General features: G+C 37.0%; 1 protein-coding gene across 4 annotated transcripts in view; it reads left to right on the plus strand.

Annotated features, from left to right (window-relative positions):
* LOC145291314 (uncharacterized) overlaps nt 1–24,609 on the plus strand; it is a 464,874-nt gene that overhangs the window by 166,204 nt on the left and 274,061 nt on the right. For all 4 annotated transcript variants that reach the window (XM_080137050.1, XM_080137051.1, XM_080137049.1 and 1 more), the window contains exon 2: nt 3,256–3,542. In XM_080137050.1, the coding sequence (XP_079993176.1) occupies nt 3,262–3,542 (281 nt within the window). In that variant the 5' untranslated portion in view covers nt 3,256–3,261. The remainder of the gene's footprint in view (nt 1–3,255; nt 3,543–24,609) is intronic.

Genomic DNA, 24,609 nt, shown 5'->3' on the forward strand with positions numbered 1-24,609 from the left:
ATAATCTAACCCTTTGTTTAGTCACAATCCTTTTTTTTGTCTTTTAATGGCTCAGCCCGTTTGGCGAAATTATTCAAGACAATTTCGGCTTATTTTTGTCTCTTTAAGTTCTCCACCCACTTATTGGCGAGATTATTTGAGGCAGTTATGGTTGACAGCTGACCTAACTGCCAGAAGCATTATCTATGCCCTCAACTTAATCAGAAACCAGTATCTTATGCAACAATTATCGCATTTTTTCCTTTTCATGTCACAATACAGTTTGACTTATCATTTAACATCGGCAGTTCTGCTATCTAACGCAAGCACTGTTTATTCACTTACTACATCACTAATTTCCGCTATCCTTTAAGCTACTTTGTTTGCAAATCGAATTCTCAGAATCCTCGTCATAAACTTCCATCTTTCGTCTCTCATGGCTAGATTGTGTTCTATCAATGGAATATCTGATTCATTGTCTGAATTCTCTCGACAGCGTTCAAACTGTCTACAGAAAAAAATTGTCACTATTTAGATCCTCCATCTCTATAACTGAGCACTGTGAGCATCCCAAATACTTGGCACTTATCTTTCTACCACAGTGGCAATGCAAGCTGCTGTGTCTTATCGTCATAGAGTCTCAGTTATAAAGAATAATTTCCTTCATATCAAGTGTTCTACCTGAACATCACATAGTCTGGCTTTTATTTCCAAATAAAAACTTCTTAACATTTTAAGATTTCAGTGTTCCGTATTTATCTGAATCCATGTAGCAAAATAACAGCAAACAAAAGCATCACACACCGTGAAAAACTTATCAAATAAAACAAAATTATTTATAAGTTGCTGAGCATAGCCCATGCTAAAAATGAGCATGTTTTTTCTTTTTTAGTTTCTTATTTAAAAATAAGAAAGTAAAAAAATACAATATCTTCATATTTAATAATTATTTTTCACAATGGTAGGATTAATAGTCAATTATAAATGACCCATAAGCTTAGAACAAAATTACTACTAGTACTTTAGTATTTATATTTGCTTTTTCATGCTTTATAATTGTTTAAACATTGATTTCAGTCTTGCAAAACCTTCTTTTCAAATTTTAAAACTTTAGTAATTCATAACAATAAGACTGCATATATCACTTAAACAGTTCAAACACAAACTTATGAAATACGTTCAAGTCAAAATGGTTTATTTCAAATTTCTCTCTAAAACAAAACAAGCTATTTGCTACATTAAAATGAGTATGAAACAATATCACTGATAGTAATGTATAACTGACCTTTAAGATTAAAATAACCACAGACCCCACAAACAAGAAAATGTGACTGACAGGATAGAAGAAAATTTGAAAGTGAGCAGACAAAAAGAAAAAATGCGAACAAATGTACTCACCAAATGGTAGAGTATTCTTTTTTTAAGTTATCCACTCTCAGTTGGGTTTGTCTTTAAGCCCTTATTTGCAACTGCGTTTTTTTTTTTCGCCTTTCTTTTATGGCTGAATTTTTCCATGGTAATGTTTACTTTTTTCCTTTATCTACTTCGACAGCATGCTGGCTACAGCCGCCCCATACTCATCCTTGGCTTTACCTGTCCATTTTCTTTGACGTGCACTTTTCTTCTCTCCTGATCACATGATGCATTTTTTCTTCTTTTTATTCTTTTTCTTCTCGCACTCGCTTCCTAATTTGCATATCCTCACAACTAGTAATCTTATAGTTCCTGATGATATTTTCCCATGCGCTCATATGTATTATGTTACATGTATACAAACATTGGATTATATATATTTCCCCCAAACCTCTGACCTTGATGGAGAGGAGACTAAAATTTGCTGCTATGGTTTCAAATGATCTGTTATTGTTATATTTTCTCTCTTTTGAAAATAGGGAACGATTATGAATATCTCTAGTATCAAATAATCCTTATACACGGTGAAATTTACTTATCTATGAAAAGCAAGAGGGGAGATATAACATATGAGAAATATTTGGAATCAAGTCACTCCTTGCAGTTATTTCATATCATTTGAAACCATAGCAGCAAGTTTTAGTCTCCCTTCCATCAAGGCCAGAGGTTTTAGGGAATTATCAGATATTTTGTAATTCATATGCAAAACAAATGACTTTGATCAAAACATTTTATAGCTGTAAAAAAGTGCCAAATATAGGCTCTGAATGGATGATCCTCTCAATGTGTGAAGTTAAGGGCAAATTTTACATAGCCCACTTCACAATTCAGGTCATTAACTTTCCAGTGAGCTTTCATTTGTTAAATTCTGATCAATAGTCGCTGAGATTTGGAACTTATAAAATTGCTAAAAAAATGTGGTGTGTATATATATAATTTGAGGTTGCTATTTTCCAAAGGTGGGGTAACCAGTGAAATATAACGAGGTTCATACAAGAGTGCTCAATACAGAAGTAGAGCAAGTTACATTTTAGATTTGTCTGTACATAAGCAGTAGTTTGTTGCTACGCAATCATGAGCATGTTTCGGTCTACTAGTATTTAGTAACTAGAGACCTCATCAGGCAACAACCCTCATTTTCGAAAACGGAATTCTAAATGAAGAGTGAAAATATATATACTGGTAGCCAACTTGAATATTGAAATGCTCATATCTTTGATTCTATGGGACGAAACTACACAAAAATTTGCAGGGTTTTTGAAGATTATAACTTTTATGACAATTAGTAAAAAATAACCTATATTTTCAAACCAATAAAATATGCCCCAATTTGTCTACATCTGTATATATAGCGTTCTGCAGGCCACATCTACATCTGTATATATAGTGTTTTGCTGCTTTGGTTGTTTCTCCTGTGGCCTTGCTAGGTCACTAATACGTATACAAACGTTTTACATGAACAAATATATTAATGAGTATGATTTAGTCAACTTGTTATAACTAACTAGAGACATCATCAGGCGATGTTGCTTTTACAAAAGTTCAGTCATTAACGTTTGTGTTTATCTCACCCTGCTACCTTGACATGGGAGGATCCCTCATGCTCTAGCTGTAGAAGCAAAATATCAAAAAACTAAATAAACGTTAAGATGAAAATATAGCAAAAAAATGTATTCCAAAGCACACACATTTTAAGATAGGATCAATAATAGCCTCTCATTTCCAAGTGCCTTGTTTGGGATAAAAAAGAGGGGGAAAAAATGAAAATAAATGCTTTGTGGATTAATATATTTTTATATTGCATTTTGTTTTATTCATTGTAAATTGAACTATGGCTATTGCAAATATTATTTATTCACCCAGGTAAAGATGGCACGCCCTCGACCAGTTACAGCAACTGTTACGAAACTAGATTGGATGAAAGCTCCAGCAACAATACATCAAACTCTCTCATTTGACTCCACAGGATCCACTGCTTCATTAGTATCAATTCTTGACCATGACAGTTACATGGATTCTGATGGTGAAATGCAAGAAACACCAGTCTCCTCCAAATCTTCAAAAAACTCACTGCAAGAATCCCAAGATTCTCTTTTCAAAGCTTATACTCAAAGTGCAGACTGTAAGGAGGCATTGGAAAAAGTTGAAAGGTGAGCAAATAAAATTGTTGATGATTGTGTGTGTAGAGGAGATGGAATGTTTCTATGAAATCAACAATTTATGTTGTCTATAACTTTTAACCCTTTGATAAATAATCATTTTTCCTTTACAATTATTTATATTTTGCCCAACACATTATCAGAACTTTATGTGCTCCATTGCTTTTGGAGTTGCTTCAGCTCTCGCTGAGATTGGATCTAACTCCCTTCAAATTTTCCATATTCAAAAAGTAGATACCTCAGTTTCAACTCCATTAAAAATGAACAGCTATTTTTCAGTGTGCCATAGGGCAAATGTATCTTCTTTCATAAACATCCTATTTTGCCATTTTGTTTAAGCTGGGAATAGAACATCCTACTGGATGCCAAATATTAACTCACTATCTCATACATTCTAACCATCCCTTCAAATGCAATTGTTTAAATTTATCTTGCACTTGGTTCACTGAGTATATTTGTCAGGTAGTTTTTGAAATTCTTTTTCATAAATCCAGCTGCTCCTATAATCACTGGAACGATAGAGATCTTTCTAAGATTCCAGTTTCTTATTATATTGTCTATTAGACGTTGGTATTTCATTATCTTTTCCCTCTCAACTCTGTATAATCCAGCATCATTGGCGACACTAACTCCCAAGATTGCTTCTTTGTCCTTATTGTCCCATATCACTATGTCAGGTTTAATAGCTTTGTTTTCTAGGTATGTAGCTGTAGGAATTGCATAGTCATAGTGGATGGTGTATGACTTATTTCCAACTGTTCTTTCTGGTATATGTTTCCAGGACTTTCTCCTGTATTTGATATGCAACATTTTACAGACGTTCCAGTAGAAATATTTACACATTGGAGTGTCACACTGTATAGTAATGCAAAAAGGAAAAAAAAAAGTATTAAAAAAAATGGCAATACAGCAAAGTAGCTCAGTAACATGCAACAATATACTCCACAAATTCTCGTGTAACCGTCTATGAGGATTCGCATGACTGTCTGTGTTCTCCTCACAGCCTCCTTTTATGCAGTCGAGCGGCAAGATTTTGCACACAAGCAACGAGATTTTGACTCACTTTGCAAGACCACTTAGTTATAAAAGTTGTGAATGCCGCCATCTTGATTCTTTCTTCCCCCAACAGTTGAATTTCACATGGCACACACATGTGCAGATGCTTTAACAGTAAGCCAGTTTCTAAACAATTTTCCCTATGCCATTCTTTAGTAGAACCTTACAGCTGGATGTCAGATGGCTCACACTTTCTACTTGTGTATGTCAGAACCAGCACTTGTAAAGCATTGGTTCTCAAGCCTTGATCTTGAGTAGCCATTATAATCTCTCCTGATCATAGTGGAGTGATCCTCTTTTTAGACAGTCTATAGAGTCTTTCTCATCTATATAATTCTGAGTGAATTTATCCAGAAAATACTTGGCACGCTGTTAGTGTTTTGCAATAGAAGTTCTTGGTGTACGTTTGGTGACTCTTTTGAGCTTTTTCTGTAGCAAAACTGTTTTCTGATTCTGTCTTATTCGTAAGACAGTCTAGTCCAAAATGTTTGACCAGTTTCATGATGGAGATTGTTCTGGCTCTTGTTTCATGATACTGATGTATAATTTTGAGGTTTGGATTTTGGGAGCTCATCAGATATTCCCAAGTGATCATGATAGTTGCATGATGCTGATAGTCAATCTCTTGCTCCTCTGGGAAGATACAACCTAGGCAGACACTGATTTCTATATGTTATTCTATACAATGTTAATATTTTGTGTTTGGATTTCTAGTCTGTTTATGTCACTTTGTGGCCAATCAACAATGCCAAAGTCATATATTATCACAAGCATGGCTAGTTGGTTAATGGCAGAGATCTTGTGTTTATTTGTAAGCTTTGCCTTACATGCCATATATATTCATTGCCAACTTTTTCTCTTATCTTGGCATGCTGAATTGAATTGTTCTCTTCTATGCCAAGGTATTTGTATTTTTCCTGCTGATCCACGAGGTCAGTATTTTCATCAAGCTGTATGTTTTCCTTTTGGGCCTTTTTTCTAGTTCTAATGGAGCACTCAGAACATTTCTCCAAACCAAACTTCATTCCAATATCTCTAGAGAAATTATGTATGATCTTTAAGAGTTGACTTAAGTCAGTGCCTGAGTTGGCATACAGCTTGAGGTCATCCATGAATAACAAATAGTTGACTCTTTTGTTAGTCATGTTAATGGCCTTGGCTCAGATTATAGGCACTTTGATTTGTATCTAGTAGCTTATTGTTATATTTTCATTTAAAAGAAATGCTGATGCAAATTGTTTTGTTCTTACTATTAAAAAAAAGTTTCTTGCCAAACGTTCATTTTTCTTTGAAAGACTGAGCTCTTTCTCTCCTGCTTTAGTAGCTGTGAATTTTGTTCAATAAAGTTTTGGAAAGATCTTTTTTTATGCCTTCATTTATTTTGAATCATTATTATATTTATTTATTATTATATCATTTATACAACACTACACTTATACACTGTGAAATTGACTTTATGTATGAAAACCAAAGATGGGGGATATAACATATGAGAAATATTTGGAATCAAGCCTATCCTTGCTGTTTTTTAAGATCATTTGAAACCATAGCAGTAAGTTTTCGTCTCCCCTCCAGCAAGGCCAGAGGTTTTGGGAAATATCAGATATTTTGTAATTCATATGCAAAACTAAAAAAAGATATACAAATTCAGTTTCTTGCCACATGATTTTGCATGTGTTCCTTTTTCTTTAAAAGACTGAGTTTTTTCTCTCTTGCTTTAGTAGCTGTGAATTTTGTTCAATAAAGCCTTGGAAAGAGGTTTTGTTTGTCTTCATATATTTACAACACTACAATTTATTGAACAAAATTTATAAGAAGATCATTCATCTGAACAATTTTGACGTATCCTCGGCGAACCCTCAGGCTAGCAAGCTTTGGAGATTGTGGTATCGTAACTTTAATTACTATTTATCAACTATTGCTTTGTTAAACCCAGATAAACTCAAAATTCTTTATTTAAACATCGGTCCCACCATTTCCAATGTTACCAAGAGTTGTTTTGGATTTAAACACACTGTTGAATTACTGAATTACTCAAAGAGGCTACTCAATTTGCTAGAGCTTTAGAACAAGCTCACTTTCGTGCTGAATCATACGCTTCCCCATTGAAGCAGCCGCTGCTACTACTACTATTAGAACTAACAATGTGTCTACTGATCCTGCTGAGGAGGCCACTACTATTACTAAAATTTCTGATTCTACTGGTTCTCGTATGGAGTGTGACTCTGTATAATTTTCTGCTGCCCTTCCTGCTCATGACAAGTGTTACAACTGTGGAGGGAGACGTCACTTTAAGGATCATCACCGTCATTGTCCTGCCTGCAATAAGGTATGTTGAAACTGTGGTAAACTCGGTAATTTCTCCAAAGTTTGCTGTTCTACTATGCCGACACCTTCATGTTCTACTTCTGCTATTATGGTAACCCATGATAAAGGTGGTGATAGGTGCCCTCCCATTACTAAAATTGTTGAATTTAAAAGGGAAAAGATTAACTGCCCTCATAGACACCGGCAGTTCTGATAACTTTATCAATGCTCGTATTGTTAAAACAATGTAGCTGTCTACTTCAAAACGTAATTCTGTAATTTCCATGGCATCATCCGCCGATCCCCTCAAACTATCGGAATATTGCACAGAGAACATTTCCTTCAATGGTTGCGAGTATAAAGAAATTGACTTTACAGTGCTTCCTGATTCATGTATGGATATTATACTCGGAGTGCCTGTTTTTTAAAACTACATCAAGGTATCACTATTTCTTTTGGTGGACCTCAGGATATTCTAAAAATCTGTGCCCTAACCAATATCAGCTGTGCCCCTGTGAAATTGTTTCGAAACTTAACCCCTAATTGTAAACCTATTGCTACTAAATCCCAAAATTACTGTGCAGAGGATGCTCGATTCATTGGAAAGGAAATTCTACAGCTGCTTAAGGATGATGTAATTGAAACAAGTTATTCACCATGGCATGCTCAGATTGTTGTGACTTCGTCGCCTAATAAAAAGAAACGATTAGTACTCGACAGAGGCAACCTTTCTAGGGCAATTGCTCTTGACATATCTAAGGGTATGGCATAAAGGTTTACTTCATAAGATCTCTAGCTATGGTATAGCTGGAAATGTCTTCTCAATTATTAAATCATTTCTTTCTGATAGGTTCATAAGAGTAGTAGTTGAGGGGCAAAAATCAGAAGCTCACAGTATTAATGCCGGTGTCCCTCAGGGGTCCATCCTGGGCCAAACTCTTTTCCTGATCTACATTAATGATCTTCCAAATCACATCCTTACATCATTTGTAGACATTTATGCTGACGACACTACCATTTATGGTAGCACATCTAAGACAGTAAACGACCAAGTTCTCTCTGATTCTCTCTCCTCTGATCTCGAGCGCGTGGTTCAGTGGGGGAAGACATGGCTGGTTACCTTTAATGCATCTAAAACCAAGCTTCTCTCTTTACATCATCAACATTCTGATACACATCTGGCATCAATTGAAATGAATGGCTCTCGTCTTCAGGAGGCCTCAAGTTTTGACAAGCTTCTGGGCTTGACCATTACTCCTGATCTTAAATGGAACACGTACATCAAATCTGTTGCCAAGGCCGCTGGAAAAATGGTGGGATCTTTCTATCGATCCGGTAGATATCTCACTGCTGATGCAATTCTCTATCTATATAAGAGCCAGGTACGTCCAAGGATGGAATACTGTTGCCACATCTGGGCAGGAGCTGCTAGAAAGGACTTGTCCTGCCTTGATAGAGTTCAAAATAGACTTCGTAGCCTCGTAGGAGATGTCCTTTTCTCTTCCTTGCAACCTCTATCTCACAGAAGAGATGTTGCGAGTTTGTCTCTGATGTATCGTTATTTTCATGGAAAGTGTTCGACTGAGCTTCAATCTATGGTCCCCCCTCGCAAAACTTTCACAAGAAACACTCGTCTAGCTGTAAACACTATCAATAATTCCCCCCACTCTTTATCTGTGCCTAAACCTAAACGTAGATTCCATGAACAAAGCTTTTTTCTTAGAACTGCACGCCTGTGGAATTGTCTTCCGTTTTCCTGCTTTCCGGCTGACCACAATATGGTTGTCTTCAAGTCTAACGTAAATAAGTTCTTGATGAGTCGTTCCATATAAGTTATCAAATTTAACAAATTTTCATTACTAATGGTTATTATATTGTCCAATTTCTACTGTACACTCTTTAACCCTTATCCTTGAGTGGCCTCTTGGCCTTGATAATGAGTTGATACCTATGAAAAAAAAAAAAAAAAAAAGTCCAATGTGAACAAGTTCTAATTGAATCGTCCCCCTAAGTAATCCAACTTACAAAATTCCCACTGTTTACTATGCTAAAATCACAATGACTAATGTATACCTATTAACCCTTATCCTCGAGTGGCCTCTGGGCCTTGATAAGTGGTGACACCCTTGTAAAAAAAAAAAAAAAAAAAAAATTTCTCCCAAACTATTAACTGTTTCACCTTACTTGATGCATACCCTTTGCCTAGGATTGAGGATCTCGTGAACCAAATAGCCCAATATTGTATATTTAGTACAATTGACTTATCTAAAGCGTACTACCAGATCGAAATTTGTCCTGAAGATTGGCCCTACATGGCCTTTCAAGCTGGAAATCGTTTGTACCAATTCAAACAAATACCCATGGGTGTCACTAATAGGGTTTCTGCTTTTCAACGGTTTATGAATTCTTTCATTTCTGGCAACAAATTATCTGGAACTTTTTCATATAGATGATATTACTATTTGCGGTAAAACTCAGGAGGAACATGATTTTAATTTGGAATATTTTTTAAAGGCTGCCTCGACATATAACCTCGAAATAAACCGAGAAAAATCAAAATTTTCACTCCATTTCATCAACTTGCTTGGGTATCAAATTTGTAACGGAACTATGCAACCAGATTCCTGAGCGTTTGAAACCTCTTTTACAAATGCCTCCTCCTTCCAATTCAGACAGATTCGTTAAAAAAGGTGTCTTGGAATATTTTTGTACTACGCGAAATGGATACCTAAGTATTCATACGAAATTCGACGACTGGTCGAAAATAAACAATTTCCCATGCCTCCTATAGTCATCAATTCCTTTGAAAAACTTAAGAAGGACGTTGCCGAATCATCTGTAAAAGTTATTGATGATGAATTACCATTTACTATTGAAACCGATGCCTCAGAAAAGGCTATCGGAGGCATTCTCTTACAGGCAGAGAGGCCTGTAGCGTTCTTTTCTCGATCGCTAAATCCATCTGAAATACGACTTCACATAGTCGAGAAAGAGGCTTATTCCATAGTCAAGTGCATCCGAAAATGGAGGGATCTCATTGCTGGGAAGCACTTTACTATTGTAACAAACCAGCAAGCTGTATCTTTTATGTTTAAACCTGCTAACCAAGGAAAAATTAAAAATGATAAAATTATACGGTGGAAAATTGAACTTCTTCCATTGTCATACGACATAAAACACTGTCATGGAAGTGAAAACATTGTTGCCGATGCATTATCAAGAGTGTGTGGTGCTGCTGCTTCTTCCTTGGAGGTTACTACACAATTCATTGATACATCCTGGAGTACAGCGCTTTTGGCATTTTGTAAGATCACGAAATATGCCATATTCAATTAATGAAGTCCGGCGTGTGACATCTGAATGTACCACTTGTGCCAAAATAAAACCTAAATTCTTTGATTCTACTAATAATACACTGATCCGGTCTACTGCTCTCTTTCAGCACCTCTACATAGACTTCAAAGGACCTGTCCTGGTATCTTCGAATGGATATCGTTACATATTTACTGTCATTGATGAATACAATCGATTTCCTTTTGTTTTCTCTTGTCGCGATTGTTCTTCACAAACCGCAATCCAGTACCTGACAAATATTTTCTCCATATGTGGACTCCCCTCATTTATCCATTCCGATCGAGGAACTTAGTTTATGTCGGAAGAATTCAAAAAATTTTTGACGCAACTTGGAATTGGATCCAGCAACACTACTGCATACAACCCAAAAGGCAACAGTCAATGCAAGTGCTACAATGGCATTATTTGGAACACTTTGTTATTAACTCTGGAATCTAGACAATTACCCCTTAGCGGTTGGCAAGATGTTCTACAGGATGTTTTAAATGCTATTCGCACCCTGCTGTGCACTACTACAAATGCAACTCCTCACAAACACATGTTCAACTTTGAAAGGCGCTCTTCTACTGGTACTGCTTTACCTGTTTGGCTCTGTGACCCTGGGGAGGTATTATTAAAACGGCTTGGTAACAGGAGCAAACATGACCCTATTGTTGATATAGTGGGACTCCTCAAAGCTAACCCTACACATGCAAAAATGACATAATGATAGCCGGGAAGATTCAGTAACGCTGAGACATCTAGTTCACTTTCCATGCTCTGATAGACCTCAAAATCCTGCTAAAAGTATTCAACCCGACATTGCAAATACAGACCCGACCCAGTTGACTGAAACAAGTCCCGTTAGTACTACACCTAATACAGAAAATGAATTTGACTATAATAGTCAGAGCCCTGAGAACTAACCTTCCCAGAGGACCACAGGTCCTTCAAATAGCGAACTATCTCCACACCGATTTAACAGAATTCGCAGACCAGTCCAGCGACTGAATTTATAAAAAAAAAAAAAAAAAAAAAAAAAAAAAAAATAAAAAAAAAACTATTTAAGATTTCTTTTACAAGTGAGGAGATTGTTATATTTTTATTTAAAGGAAACGCTAATGCAAATTGTTTTGTTCTTACTGTTTAATAAAAATATTAGATATGCAAATTCAGTTTCTTGCCACATGATTTTGCACGTGTTCCTTTTTCTTTAAAAGACTGAGTTCTTTCTCTCTTGCTTCAGTAGCTGTGAATTTTGTTCAATAAAGCCTTAGAAAGAGGTTTTTTTTTTACGTCTTCATATATTTACAACACTACACTTGTTTAATGGATCTATCGCCGGGCAGAAGAATAAAGGAGATAGGCATCCCTTTGGAAGATACCTCTTCTGATCTTGACGTTAGGGAGTTTTTACAGTTCTGTTAGTGTGGTTTAATACCATGCTTGTTTGTCACATTTTTATATGTACAGCCATGGTCTCCTTGATTACTGAATGTATCTTATATAAATCAAGGCACTGCAGTAGCCACGTGTAGAGGACACTATCATATGCCTTTTTATAATCACTCCAACCCATACTTAGGTCCTTTGTCTCTTAGTTCTCAAAAATGATTTTATTAATCAACAAGTAGTCCTTGGAGCCTAAACACTTCCTGTTGCACCCTGCCTTTTCTTTTTCAAGACATGCTCCAGAGGAGAGGTGTTGATAGATGCTGTCTGCAACTGGGCCAGTTTAGAGCTTGCAGGTCATAGTGAGACAGATGGGTCTGTGCATATTAGGTCATTGTGTTTTACTCGTTTTTGGTATGAGGGTTGTATCACCTTTTTAACAGCTATGCTGGTGTGGCCTCTTTACCTCTCAATAGTCTGGTGATACCAGACCATATATGCTTGAAGTTTTTCATAAATAATGTTTTTTTTTAAAAAAATATATCATATATGGTAAAAAAATTATATTTCATATTATAAAAATTACAAAGAAAATCTGTTTCCTGGGCAATGTTGCATTTAAACACACTTGCTATGGTATAATTATTATAATAAATTCTGGGCAACACCGAGTAAATTTTCTAAACAAAAAAAGGAATAGATATAGTATGGGAGGATTGTTTTGTGAAAACAAAATGTACCCCCCCCCTCAAAAAAAAAGTTCTTTTGATAATACCTGAGAGTATGCTATCATAATTATTAGAAACGGAAGAGGAGAAGATAATGCCTGTTTTTTTTTTATAACCATATAAAATATAATCGTAAACAGATTATATCTTGAAAAGTGTAGTATCTGTTCTGATACTACACTTTTGCTGTTCTATTCTTGGCCAGTAAATCCTAAACTGAGGCACTTTAAATATTTGTCCCAATCATGAGTATTTTCTTTTAGAAGGCTGGATTTTGCATACATTAAAAACCGGCAGTCTAACTAACTCTGCTCTCTTGTGAATGCAAATAACTGAGGACAGTATTTAAAATTACTTTTCTCTCTGCTGATACCACCTTTGGGCAGCATTTAAAATATAAAAAAATGACGTCAAGAATGAGGGTTCAATAGAAATGTTGTTTTAATTTGAATAAAATAAAATATGCATCAAATACGCTTGAAAGCCAAATACAATGTAATATTAGGAAAATAAACAAATATTTAACTTACTTGAAATTTATCACAGATATGTTTCAGAGGTAGACTCCATCTTCAGTGTGGCGTTTATTTCTTTTTTTTCCTTTTCTTCTTCCTTGCCATTTGGAGAAAGAATCTAAAAGCTCTATAGAGCCGCACATTGTCTACTATGCACAGTTCAAACATTTCAATATACAACCGCCAGATACAACGTGCGGCTCTATACAGACTTCTTTCTCCAAATTTACAACATGACAAGGAAGAAGAAAAGAAAAAAAAAACAACACACTGAAATATATTTGTGATAAATTTCAAACAAGTAAAATATTTGTTTATTTTCCTAATATTACATTGTGGTTTGGTTTCAAGTGCATTTGATGCGTATTTTATTTTATTGAAATTAAAACAACGTTCCTTTTTTTTTTTTTTTTTTTACATGGAGGTCACCACTTATCAAGGCCCAGAAGCCACTCGGGATACCGGTTATTGCGTGTACAGTAATCAATGGGATAGTGTTGTAGTAGTCGTTAGTATTGGAGATTGGATAAAGTGTCATTACTTAAGGGGGCGGTTCATCAAGAATTTGTTTATGTTGGACTTGAAGACATCCAACTTGAAGTCAGGTGGGAAATAGGCAAGCGGAAGAGAGTTCCACAGGCGTGCAGTTCTAAGAAAGAAGCTTTTTTATAACTTTGAGATTTCCAATCCAATTAATTCTCTTCTACACTTTGATTTTCTTAGACACTTTGTCTGGTCTAATATATCTACTGCTTGTAAGACCATGCATGAAAATAGAAGTGAATCACGCATGCATACATACTTACACCAACAACTATACACACACATGCGCACGCATCACATAGAAAACAGAAAATTATTAGTTTCTCACATAACACCAAAACATTGGTAGGCCACATTTTCCTTAAACTACTATACAAAAACTTTCACAAAATAAACTACACAAATTGTTTAATCGAAACATGATTAAAATAATCTATTCCAGCACCCCATCTGTGAGGAGTATTATCTATACAAAACTGAAGGCGACAGAAAATGCAGGTTGCTCTTGTAAGATCAAAGAAAATTGCCCCCTTGTTGGAAACTGCAAGATAGAATCTCTTGTATATGGAGCGACTATCACAAGTCAACTGAAACATACATAGGTATTATGCAGAACACTTTTAAGTAGAACACATAGAAGTATAAGCACATAGAAACATTTTTAAATATAGAGGCAAGGCAAGCAAGACACGAGTATGGAAGTTAAGAGACAAGAATACACCTTTCATCATCAAATGGATGGAGAGAAGGTCATCATGTTCCCCAGCTTAAAACCGGTGCTCTTTATGCTATGCAGAGAAATATATCATAATAAGAATCATTAAAGACCCCAGTTAAGTTTGTCTAAATAAAAGGCATGAGATTTTTAATGGGTGCATACACAGAAGACAGGCACTCTTAAGATCAGGTGAGAGGAGCTGACATATTCTAAATATAAGGGAAACTCCTCTCTTAATGCTATCAAGCAGAGATAACAACATAAATAATAGACATAAAAAGGAAGCAAAATTAATACATACTGAAAGAAAGCCAAGAAGGGAAACCACCTTATGCTTTTGGGATTGTTTTTCCTTTTTGCCATTTTTTGAAGGGAAGCAATTTTCAAAACAGTTTCTGAGGAAATTGTTTTGAAAAGACCATACATTAATATTTTTGGGTGATTGTTGTTTCAGATATTCGGGAAAGGAAAAAGTTAACCAGGTAAACCGTTTGAACTCCATTTTATTCATCCATGTCTTGAATGTTTTTTTTCCCTAATGGTGATCTTCCTCTCATTAAGAATTTTTACCTTAATTTTTTGGATATTTCTTTAGTAATAGTTCCTTTTAGAAAAACATTTATTATTTTATTTAGTTAAGCTACTTATAATTTTCATTGTTCAGTAATTTCTGTTAGATTTTTACATGCTGCACTTCTTTTTCGGCCTTTAATTCCAAGCTATCCTAAAAGTTGATATAAAGAGCCTGAAATGAAAGCTCTTGCTCCACTCACAACAGCTCGAGGGATTGTAACGTAACCTTCATGGGTCAACTCTCTTTTTAGGTCTTCATATTTCTCCATCTTGTGTTGGTGTTGCTTCTATATCCGACTCTCATAAGGTTATGTAAATTCAATCAAAACGAATTTTTTCCTTGTTATAGACGAGAGAATAATGTCTGGCCGTTGACCCTTTCCTTTTATAATTTTTGGATAATTACTTTGCCAGCCAGGGAGATCTGCGGCGACTATCCAATCATTTATTCCAAGAATATTTTGGCTCTGTACTAGCAATGGGCTAGTTATACGTTTTGATCCGATCCACATTTTTCCTCCCTCAGCAAAAAACTTGTGGCTTATGTTAGCTGCTTTGGGCTTCATATGATTATTTATTATTGTGATCTGTTCTTCCAATACCCTGTTGTGTCGCTACGTATATCGCTCATTAACAAGGGCCACTCTGCAGGAACTAAGAACATGTTCCATAGTCTGAGGTTTTTCTTTGCATAAAGGACAGGTTGGATCATCCCCCTTCTTCCATTTGGCAAGGTTAGTCATTAATGGAAGCATGTCCTAAGTTGAGCGTATTATGAAACTCAACCTTAGCGGCGACATTTGCCAAATGTCATTCCACGTAATAGATCTTTGCTTCTTCCCAGTTTGTCCATTGTCCCTGCTGTGACTGTTGAATGGCTTTTACGAGCCTTTTGCTTTCCTCCTTGCTCCTTATTTCCTGGATGACCAGATCTCGACGCTCTTTGGTTGTAGCCGTAGATGACTTCTTTGAAGGCTAGGTTTTCTTTCGCCTCATTTATAGCATCGCGGACTTTCCATTTCCTTCCTGTTTTAAGAGAGGGTTGTACTGTCTTTACAACAGTGTCATTGGAATTGTCCAATATCATCTGGAATCTGACGTTCCCTGCTTTGAACTCCTCTGCAATAGACTTGAACAGTAATTTTAGTTTTGATTGTTTGCTATATAGAGCAACATTTGACAATCCTGGAGGCAAACCCAGCCATTTCCTCATGTATCTGTTGATTTTCGCTTCAATTGCCTCAACCGTACTCATAGTTACTTCATATATGAGAAGAGGCCATAAAAGAATTGGGATGAGCATTTGTTGAAGATACCATACCTTGTATTTGCCTTGAAGTGGACAGCACCCGATCGTCTTTAGACTCTCATCGATGGGTTTTCTTGTCACTTTAACCTGATTGGAGTCTTTCAAGGTGTTATCGTACCATCTTCCCAAGCTTTTTATCGGTTCTTCTGAGACAGTAGGAATTTTCTGACCACCCACTGAAAAACATATCTTTATGCACTTTTCCTTTTCTAAGAGAGAGGTTTCTGGACTTCTTAGGCTTGAAAGTCATTCTGGACCAAACCATCATTTCATCCATAATGCTGAGTAACTTTGGGGGTTAGCTTCTTTTGATGTGAGGATCGTGGTATCGTCCATGTAAGCCTTTAATGGTGACATTTCGCATTCTTCGCCTAATTTAGTAGGGCTTACATTGTTTCCTGCTGCTTTTAGAATTACTTGCATTGCTAAAACAAAAAGTATAGGCGATACTGTACATCCCATTACAATTCCCACCTCGAGTCTCATCCAGTTTGTCGTGTAGTCATTTGTGGTAAACCGCATGGGAAACCCATTGAAATACATTGCAATCATCTTGCATATTCTCACTGGGATGTGGTGCATTTGAAGGGATTGTTGAATCATTTGATAAGGCACTGATCCATATGCATTAGCCAAATCGAGCCAAATGACGTCCAAGTCAGTCTTTTTTATTTTCGCTTTTTGGATAGCCTCCCATATCATCATACTCCCATGTTCCAGACAACCTGCTATTCCAGGGATACCACCTTTTTGCATGAAAATATCGATATATTTGTTTGATAGTAGGTATTTCGTTATTCTTGAAGCCATTACTGCGAAAAATATTTTTCCTTCTACGTTAAGAAGTGAGATTGGCCGAAATTGATTTATAGCTTCTGCGTTTTACTCCTTAGGTATGTACACACCGTCTGCTTTCATCCACTGGTTACTGACATGACGGTTTTTCCATGCCAACTTCAAGTTAATATAAAGCCATTTAAGTACTTTTGTAAAGTAAGAAGGGATTCCATTTGGGCCTGGTGCAGATTTATTTCTAGCTTTGAAGACAATGCGTTTTACCTCTTCATACGTCATTATGTTCATATTGAACTTTTTTTGAGGAATTTCTGGCCATATCAATTTGCTATTTTCTTCCAGTGGGATGTGCCGGTTGTGGTCTGAGTATGTGGGTCTTAGATGGATTTCTAAGACATGTTGTTCCGTTTTAGTACTCCTGATTTTGGTTGTCCAAATAGATTTCAGGCATATTTATATGGTCCTTGAATGAACCGTTCACGTTCTTTTCTCCGCTTTAGTCGTTTTTCCTGACACATTCCGCCTTGCTAAGAGTGCTATGTCTATCTTTGAGATCTTTCCAGATCTTTAATAAACCCACTTTTTCAAAAGGATTTGAAACACGGAGTTGTTGTTTCAGATGTTTTTTCTTATTCCTAAGATCTGTCATCTCCCGTTGTCGTCTATTTTTCTTGACGAGTGGTTTAGTTGATTTCACTTTCTCACTATACAATGCAATGCAAATACGGTATATAACATTGCCGCACTCTTCTAACCGTTGATCATACTTCTTTCTATCCAGTTCTTTATGTAATGCATTGTTTATTGTATGATCAAGCATACACCATTCTTCCGAATTGTCCACCGGTCGAAATTTGATTCTGGGGAGTTTCAACTCACCCACTGGCTCAATTGCTTGGATATCCTCAGCACTGTGGGTTGCGTCCTAGCCTTGGTGTTCCAACGTCTTATCTGAGGTATCAAAGCGCTGCATATGAGTCACTGGATGACTGACACATCCCTTTTTGCTTTGGTGAATCTTCATTCCTTTTTGGGAGTTGAATTTTCGTCCACAGACGCGTGGGAATTCCGTATGTTCTTTAATCATAATTCGTTGGTATGTCTAAGTCATATTCTCTTTGTTTCTTTCAGATCCATCATGCTCCTTCCCTTTTGGTGGATCTTGAGGGCATTTTTCTTTGTCTGTGTCTGTAACTTACTGGGTTACTGGCCTGATGAGTTCATTTGGTCTTTCCCAACGTCCCCTGTCTTTCCAGGTGTCACTGGTGTATTCCCAGTCGCCATTCAGTCTATTCTTGAAAGTCAACGGACTGACCATGTTTCTAGAGGATAAAAATTACTACCGGAACAGTAATAGAAACTCGCTATGAAGCAAGCAAACAACAGATGATGTTGTATTTGAGAGAAACAGCTTACCTTATAGGCTTGTATATACTGATGTTTATTAGCTGTTTTGTTTTTTGATAAAGTCAATGTCAAGGGAGAGATAAAGCGCCTTCCTCGGGCTTTACTCGTCTAAGTTTTATAGGATGGTGCTTTTGGGGGGGGGTATTTCATAGCATATCTTTTAAAACTTTATATAGTCATGTTTGGGGGGTATTTCGTCTTATAGAAAATATTGGGTCATCAGGAGAGAATATGCACCGTTTCGGGGCCTTCCTCTCTACGGCTTGTTTGTGTATTGCCCCCCCCCCCTCACTTATGTGAGGCCCAATTATCTGCTCAATACCATTAAAAGAAAAGATGTTTGATAATTAAACGGCTCTTGTTATAAGCAACGGCTTTGCGCATGTCGTTCAATGTTCAAAGGCTACGTCTGACATATTTGTTAGGACATGCACATATCGAAGAAAATAATGATAATATCAATAATAATAAACAATAATAATAACAACAATAATAAAAATACTATATATATATATATATAACCAAAGATATATATATATATATATATATATATATATAAATATATAACATTAATAAAAATATATATATGTATACATAAACGCATAAAAAAAAGATAAATCTACTCACAGTAATAACTACACTGTAGACTCTTGCGAACATATCATGCGGTATTCCTTTTCACCTAGATTGTAACGTCAGTTCTCTCTCTCTCTCTTTATTTCATTCTTCTCGTATTAATGTTGTTTTCTACCCGGCTGTTATAAGGTATTGTAAATCCAACCTAGGTGAGTGTTTTCCTTGTTACGGCTTTTTCGCATCAGCCACTTTTATTGATGCAAGGCTTAAATATCTGAATTGCATTTGAATGAACTGTTGAATGCAGTAAAAATGTTAATTATGATTCGCGTTTCATGTAATGGAGCAACGGTTTGTGCGCGTGACGTTTAAATTTAAAAGCTGCGTCTATCAAGTTCGTTAAGTTAAGAAGCGCTCATATCGAAAAGAACATAAAAAAGAAAGAAAATAAATAACTAAAAATTGTAAAAATAATTAAACAAAAGCAAAGAAAATGAAAATCAATAAATAAGTGAATAAATAAATCTGCACTGTGGACACATATTACCACTCGGTATTTCTTTTAACCCAGAGCCAGATGGCACATTGTTCAGTAATTTCTGTTAGACGTTTATTAGCTGCGCTTCTTTTTCGGCCTTTAATTCCAAGCTGTCCTAAAAGTTGATATAAAGACGCTGAAATGAAACCTCTTGCTCCAATCTCAACCGCTCGAAGAATTGTAACGTAACCTTCACGGATCAACTCTCTTTTTAGGTCTTCATATTTCTCCATCATCTTAATAATATAATCATGAAATACTGTATTCCAATACTGAGCACTCTGCTTTAGACCGTATAATGCCTTGTTAAGTCGCCACATGCTATTTTTATTTTTCATTATAAATCCCTCTGGTGGGGTAATATAAATTTCACAGTCTATTGGGACATTTAAATAAGAATTTTTTACGTTTATTTGATGGATGTTTAGGTCATATTGCGAAACAATTTGCAGTAAAATTCTGATTGTTAGGTTTTTGGTCGGTGAAAAGGTTGAAAAATATTCTTTACCGTAAACCTGAGAGTATCCTGTAGCAACAAATCTATTTTACACATCGGATTCTTTTTATTTTATTTTTCCCTGGAAAAAATACTAAATTGGCTGGACTGTTTTTATCGTATCCAAGAAATATACCTCTGTCGGCTTTAATATTCAGTTTACTCTTTTTATCTATATATGCGAAGCAAGTTGAACCAAATATATGCATTCTACTTAAATTTGTTTTTTTACCACAGAAAGATTCATATGGAGTTTTAGATAGTGTTTTGTTAAAGCACCTGTTACGTATATAGGCTGCCGCCATAAGTGTGTATGTCCAGAGGTTTTTAGGGAGTTTTGATTCAAGGAGTAGGCATCTTGCCATTTCAAAAAGTGTCCGCCATGCTCTTTCAGCAGTCCCGTTTTGGTGTGGCGATTTAGGGGACGATTTTTCATGCTTGATACGATGGTTGATTAGTAAAAGTTCAGAGTCTTTATTGGTGAATTCTGTACCGTTGTCAGAGCGAATACACTTCACTTCACCGTACAGAGCCATGTCGGCTAAATATTTTTTAGTTGCTAGCAGGGCATCAAATTTGTTCTTTAAAAAGTAAACCATTATTAAAGCATAATGGTTATCTACGAAATTCGACACATATCTATAATGTTCTCTGGCCATGGGACCGTTCAAGTCACAATGCTCCATTGATAGGATTTTCTTGGCCTTCTTGTCCAGTATCTTGCTTTGATAGTTTGTCATTTTCCCTTGCGTACAGACGCCGCAGTTGAAGTTTTTTTATGTTTGTATTTTCATTCCATCAACTACAGTCGGCAACTTTTTGATATCAGGAATATTGCAATGTCCAAGAATTTTATGCCATGTCTGTAGATCATGGCAGGCGGTTTTCGATGGGACTACGCTATTTAAATAATATAGTCTTCCATTTTCTTTAATGTCGAATACAGTTCCATTCGGGTACACCAGTTTTGATTTATTGGGGCTAAAGTTTATATTTGCACCTTGTTTAGTGGCAGCTTGTACAGAAAATATATTTAGTTTAAATATTTGTATTAGAAGAGTGTTTTCTAGAATACAGAAACATAGTTCACCTTTATTGTTCCTTGGTGAGATTTTAGCATCGCCTCTTTTCAAAACGATATCATTTACTCGACTCCCATCAGCTAGTTCTACAAAATGTTATTGTGGCTTAAAGTTGGGATCAAAATTGATAAAATCAGATTCCGTTGTAATCACATGTGCCGTGGCACCACAATCGACAAGAAAATTATTATTATTAAATTAAATTATGCGGACACCACCAGTATTAGTGGAACTGCTAATTAATCAAGAGAAAGTGGTCATGGAAGTGGACACTGGAGCTGCATGCACAGTAATGAGCCTAGAAAAATTCAATAAAATTGGCCAAGTTCGTGATCTAAAGGAAAGCCATGTTGAGAACGTACACTGGTGAATTAGTGAAACCACATGGGACCACAGACGTGGAAGTAATCCAGGAAGGGTTAAAGCATCGACTACCTTTGCTGGTGGTGAAAGGTAATGTACCGACACTTCTTGGCCGCAACTGGTTGAATAAGGTAAAGCTGGATTGGAGAAGCATGTTTCCTTTATACCAGGAAGATTCCCCTTCGAGGTTGGAAAGGCTTTTAAAAGAATTTGATTCGCTGTTCAGTGAAGAAATGGGGTGTTTAAAGGATTATAAGGTCAAAATATCCATTGATAAAACGGTGAGTCCCAAATTTTGTCGGGCAAGACCAGTACCTTATGCCATAAAAGCGGATGTGGAAAAGGAGCTAGATCGCCTGGAAAACCAGGGAATTTACAAAAGAGTGGAATACTCTAGGTGGGCTGCCCCCATTGTACCGGTTGCCAAAAATAATAATGAAGGCATCCGGATCTGTGGAGATTACAAACAAACAGTAAACCGGGCATCACCATGTGACTATTACCCTCTTCCTCGGACAGACTAGCAGAACGTAGTGTACGCACCTTCAAGGAAGCGCTTAAAAGGATGAATACAGACGGCAAGGCAACACTTTGCTACTTTGAAAGGGGGTCAAAAATTTAGCAAGCTCGACTTGAGCCATGCCTATCAGCAGCTGGAATTGGATGCAGAAACCCAGGAACTGCTAACAGTAAACACTCACCAAGGATTATACCAGCCCACAAGACTACAATTTGGGGTACACAGTGCTACAGGGATTTTTCAAAGGGAGATGGACAAAAGATTGAAGAACATTCCTTTTTGCAAGGTGCGTGTGGATGACATCCTGGTTTCAGGTAGTGATGACAGTAGTCATCTGAAGAATTTATACAGTGTATTTGCTGCTCTAGATAAGGCCGGATTAAAATTAAAGAGAAGTAAGTGCAAGTTTCTCCTTCCTGAAGTGACATATCTGGGTTTCAGAATTAGTAAGGAAGGCATAAAAAGTAGCCGCCATGACAGAGGCACCTCGACCGCAAAACATCACAGAATTAAGAGCCTACCTAGGGGCACTTAACTATTATCATAGTCATTTGCCAAACTTATCAACTATACTTGAACCGCTTCACAACTTAATGAGGAAGGGTGCTCCCTGGGTATGGGGTGCTGAACAAACCAGGGCTTTTGAAGAAACAAAGAAAATGCTGTGTTCTGCACCTCTTTTAACTCATTTTGATCCATCTAGACCGATTCTGGTGCAAGTAGATGCTTCTCCCTATGGACTGGGAGCTGTAATGGCTCACAAAATGGAAGATGGAAGGGAGAAACCAGTATGCTACGTATCACGAACGCTGTCTGAGGCAGAACGGAATTATGCACACATTGAGAAGGAGGGGCTGGCCCTAGTCTTTGCGGTGAAAAAGTTGCACCAATATCTGTATGGAGTATCGTGCTGGGTCCCTTAATGGAAATGCAGATTGCCTCAGTCATCTTCCAATCAGTGTGCAGGAGCAAGATGTCGCACCTAATTCTAACAGGATACACATGATGAACTTGGTTGATGCTCCAGTGACTGTGGCGGCAGTAAGATTGGAGACAAGAAGAGACCCTACTTTGAGTCGGGTGTACGAATACATCCTGAATGGCTGGAGTAGGTGTATTCCAGACACGGCAATGAAGCCCTACTTCAACAAACGGACAGAGTTGACATGTGAAGATGGTACCGTATTATGGGGGAGTAGAGTAGTGATTCCGGCTATACTCAGAACAAAAGTGTTGCAGCAATTACATCAGACACACATAGGGATCGTGCGAATGAAGGCCCTTGCTCGCAGCTATGTGTGGTGGCCAAATCTTGATGAGATATTGAGAGAGCTGGTAAAGCTTGTGGAACCTGCATACATTATCAAAGCAACCCCGGCAAGGCTCCCATTCATTGCTGGGAATATCCAAGTTCACCATGGGAGAGAGTCCACTTAGATTATGCGGGTCCATTTTTGGGGCACATGTTTTTGATAGTAGTGGATGCTCATTCAAAGTGGACTGAAGTTTGCATTACAAAATCATCTTCTGCTATGACCACAATTGAAAAATTGAGAGTGATCTTCGCAACTCATGGACTACCGGTATTAATTGTGAGTGACAACGGTCCCTGTTTTACAAGTGAAGAATTCAAAGCATTCATGAATGCTAATGGAATTCGGCACATTTTCACAGCTCCTTACCATCCTTCCTCGAATGGACTAGCAGAACGCAGTGTACGCACCTTCAAGGAAGCGCTTAAAAGGATGAATACAGACGGCAAGGCAACACTTGAAACCAAGGTGAACCGATTTTTATTCACTTATAGGATAACTCCAAACTCATCAACTGGGGTTTCTCCTGCCGAGCTGATGTTCAAACGGCAGTTACGAACAGCGTTTCATTTGGCAAAGCCAGAGACGTACAAGGCTATGGATGTAAAAAATAAAATGGAAAGGGGGAGCAAGGTAATGGTGCCGCTCCGTGAATTTAAAGTAGCCGATCCTGTGCTTGTGCGTAACTATGGATCTACTCAGCGATGAATTGAAGGTACCATTACCAGACAGTTGGGAGCAGTGAATTTTGAAGTGGAAACCGGTAGAGGGCTAGTAAGGAGGCATGTGGACCAGCTTGTGAAACTCTCATCACCAGTAGCAGTGGAACTTACGCCTGAGATACAAGCAGATAATGCTGCAAAGAATCTTGAGAGTTTTGGCACACCTGAAGTTTCCAGCACACCCGACAGTCCTGAGGAAAGTTTAATACCTGAGAGCAGGCATATGGAAGAGGTTGCAGAGACTCCAGCAGCGGTAGAAAAATCGGCATCACCACCCTCTCGCAAGTCAGGGCGTATTCGGAGACCACCAAAAAAATTTGAAGACTATGTTCGTGATCCAGAGTAAGATTGAAGGGATGTAATATATTGGACAGGATTATCTCCCTTGCACTTCAATGAACCACGGATTATCTCCCTTGCACTTCAATGAACTACCACTGGAGGGCGCGACAGTCTTGAAATCTTTTTCTTTGGTAAATAAAAGGACCGGGAGACGATCTTTCCCTACGAGACGTACCGTCTGCCGATCTATCTATAATGTTATTTTGTCTTGTGCATGTTTATTCATTATGCATTGTTAATGTTGATATACTTCAGTTTGTTGAAGCATTAAATGTACACGAAAATAAAAATTTATGTTCGCTAACAGAGCTCTCCACATTTTTAATGTAGTCGCCATTTTGAGTATAATTTAATTTTGGTGTTTTTATGTGTGTATTTTTAAATTTCATGATATTTGTGGATTCGTTTTTTTCTGTGATCATTTTTTCAG

The sequence above is a fragment of the Euprymna scolopes genome, chromosome 12 (assembly GCF_053919585.1).
Source record: "Euprymna scolopes isolate OS-2025 chromosome 12, ASM5391958v1, whole genome shotgun sequence".
Classification (NCBI taxonomy): domain Eukaryota; kingdom Metazoa; phylum Mollusca; class Cephalopoda; order Sepiida; family Sepiolidae; genus Euprymna; species Euprymna scolopes.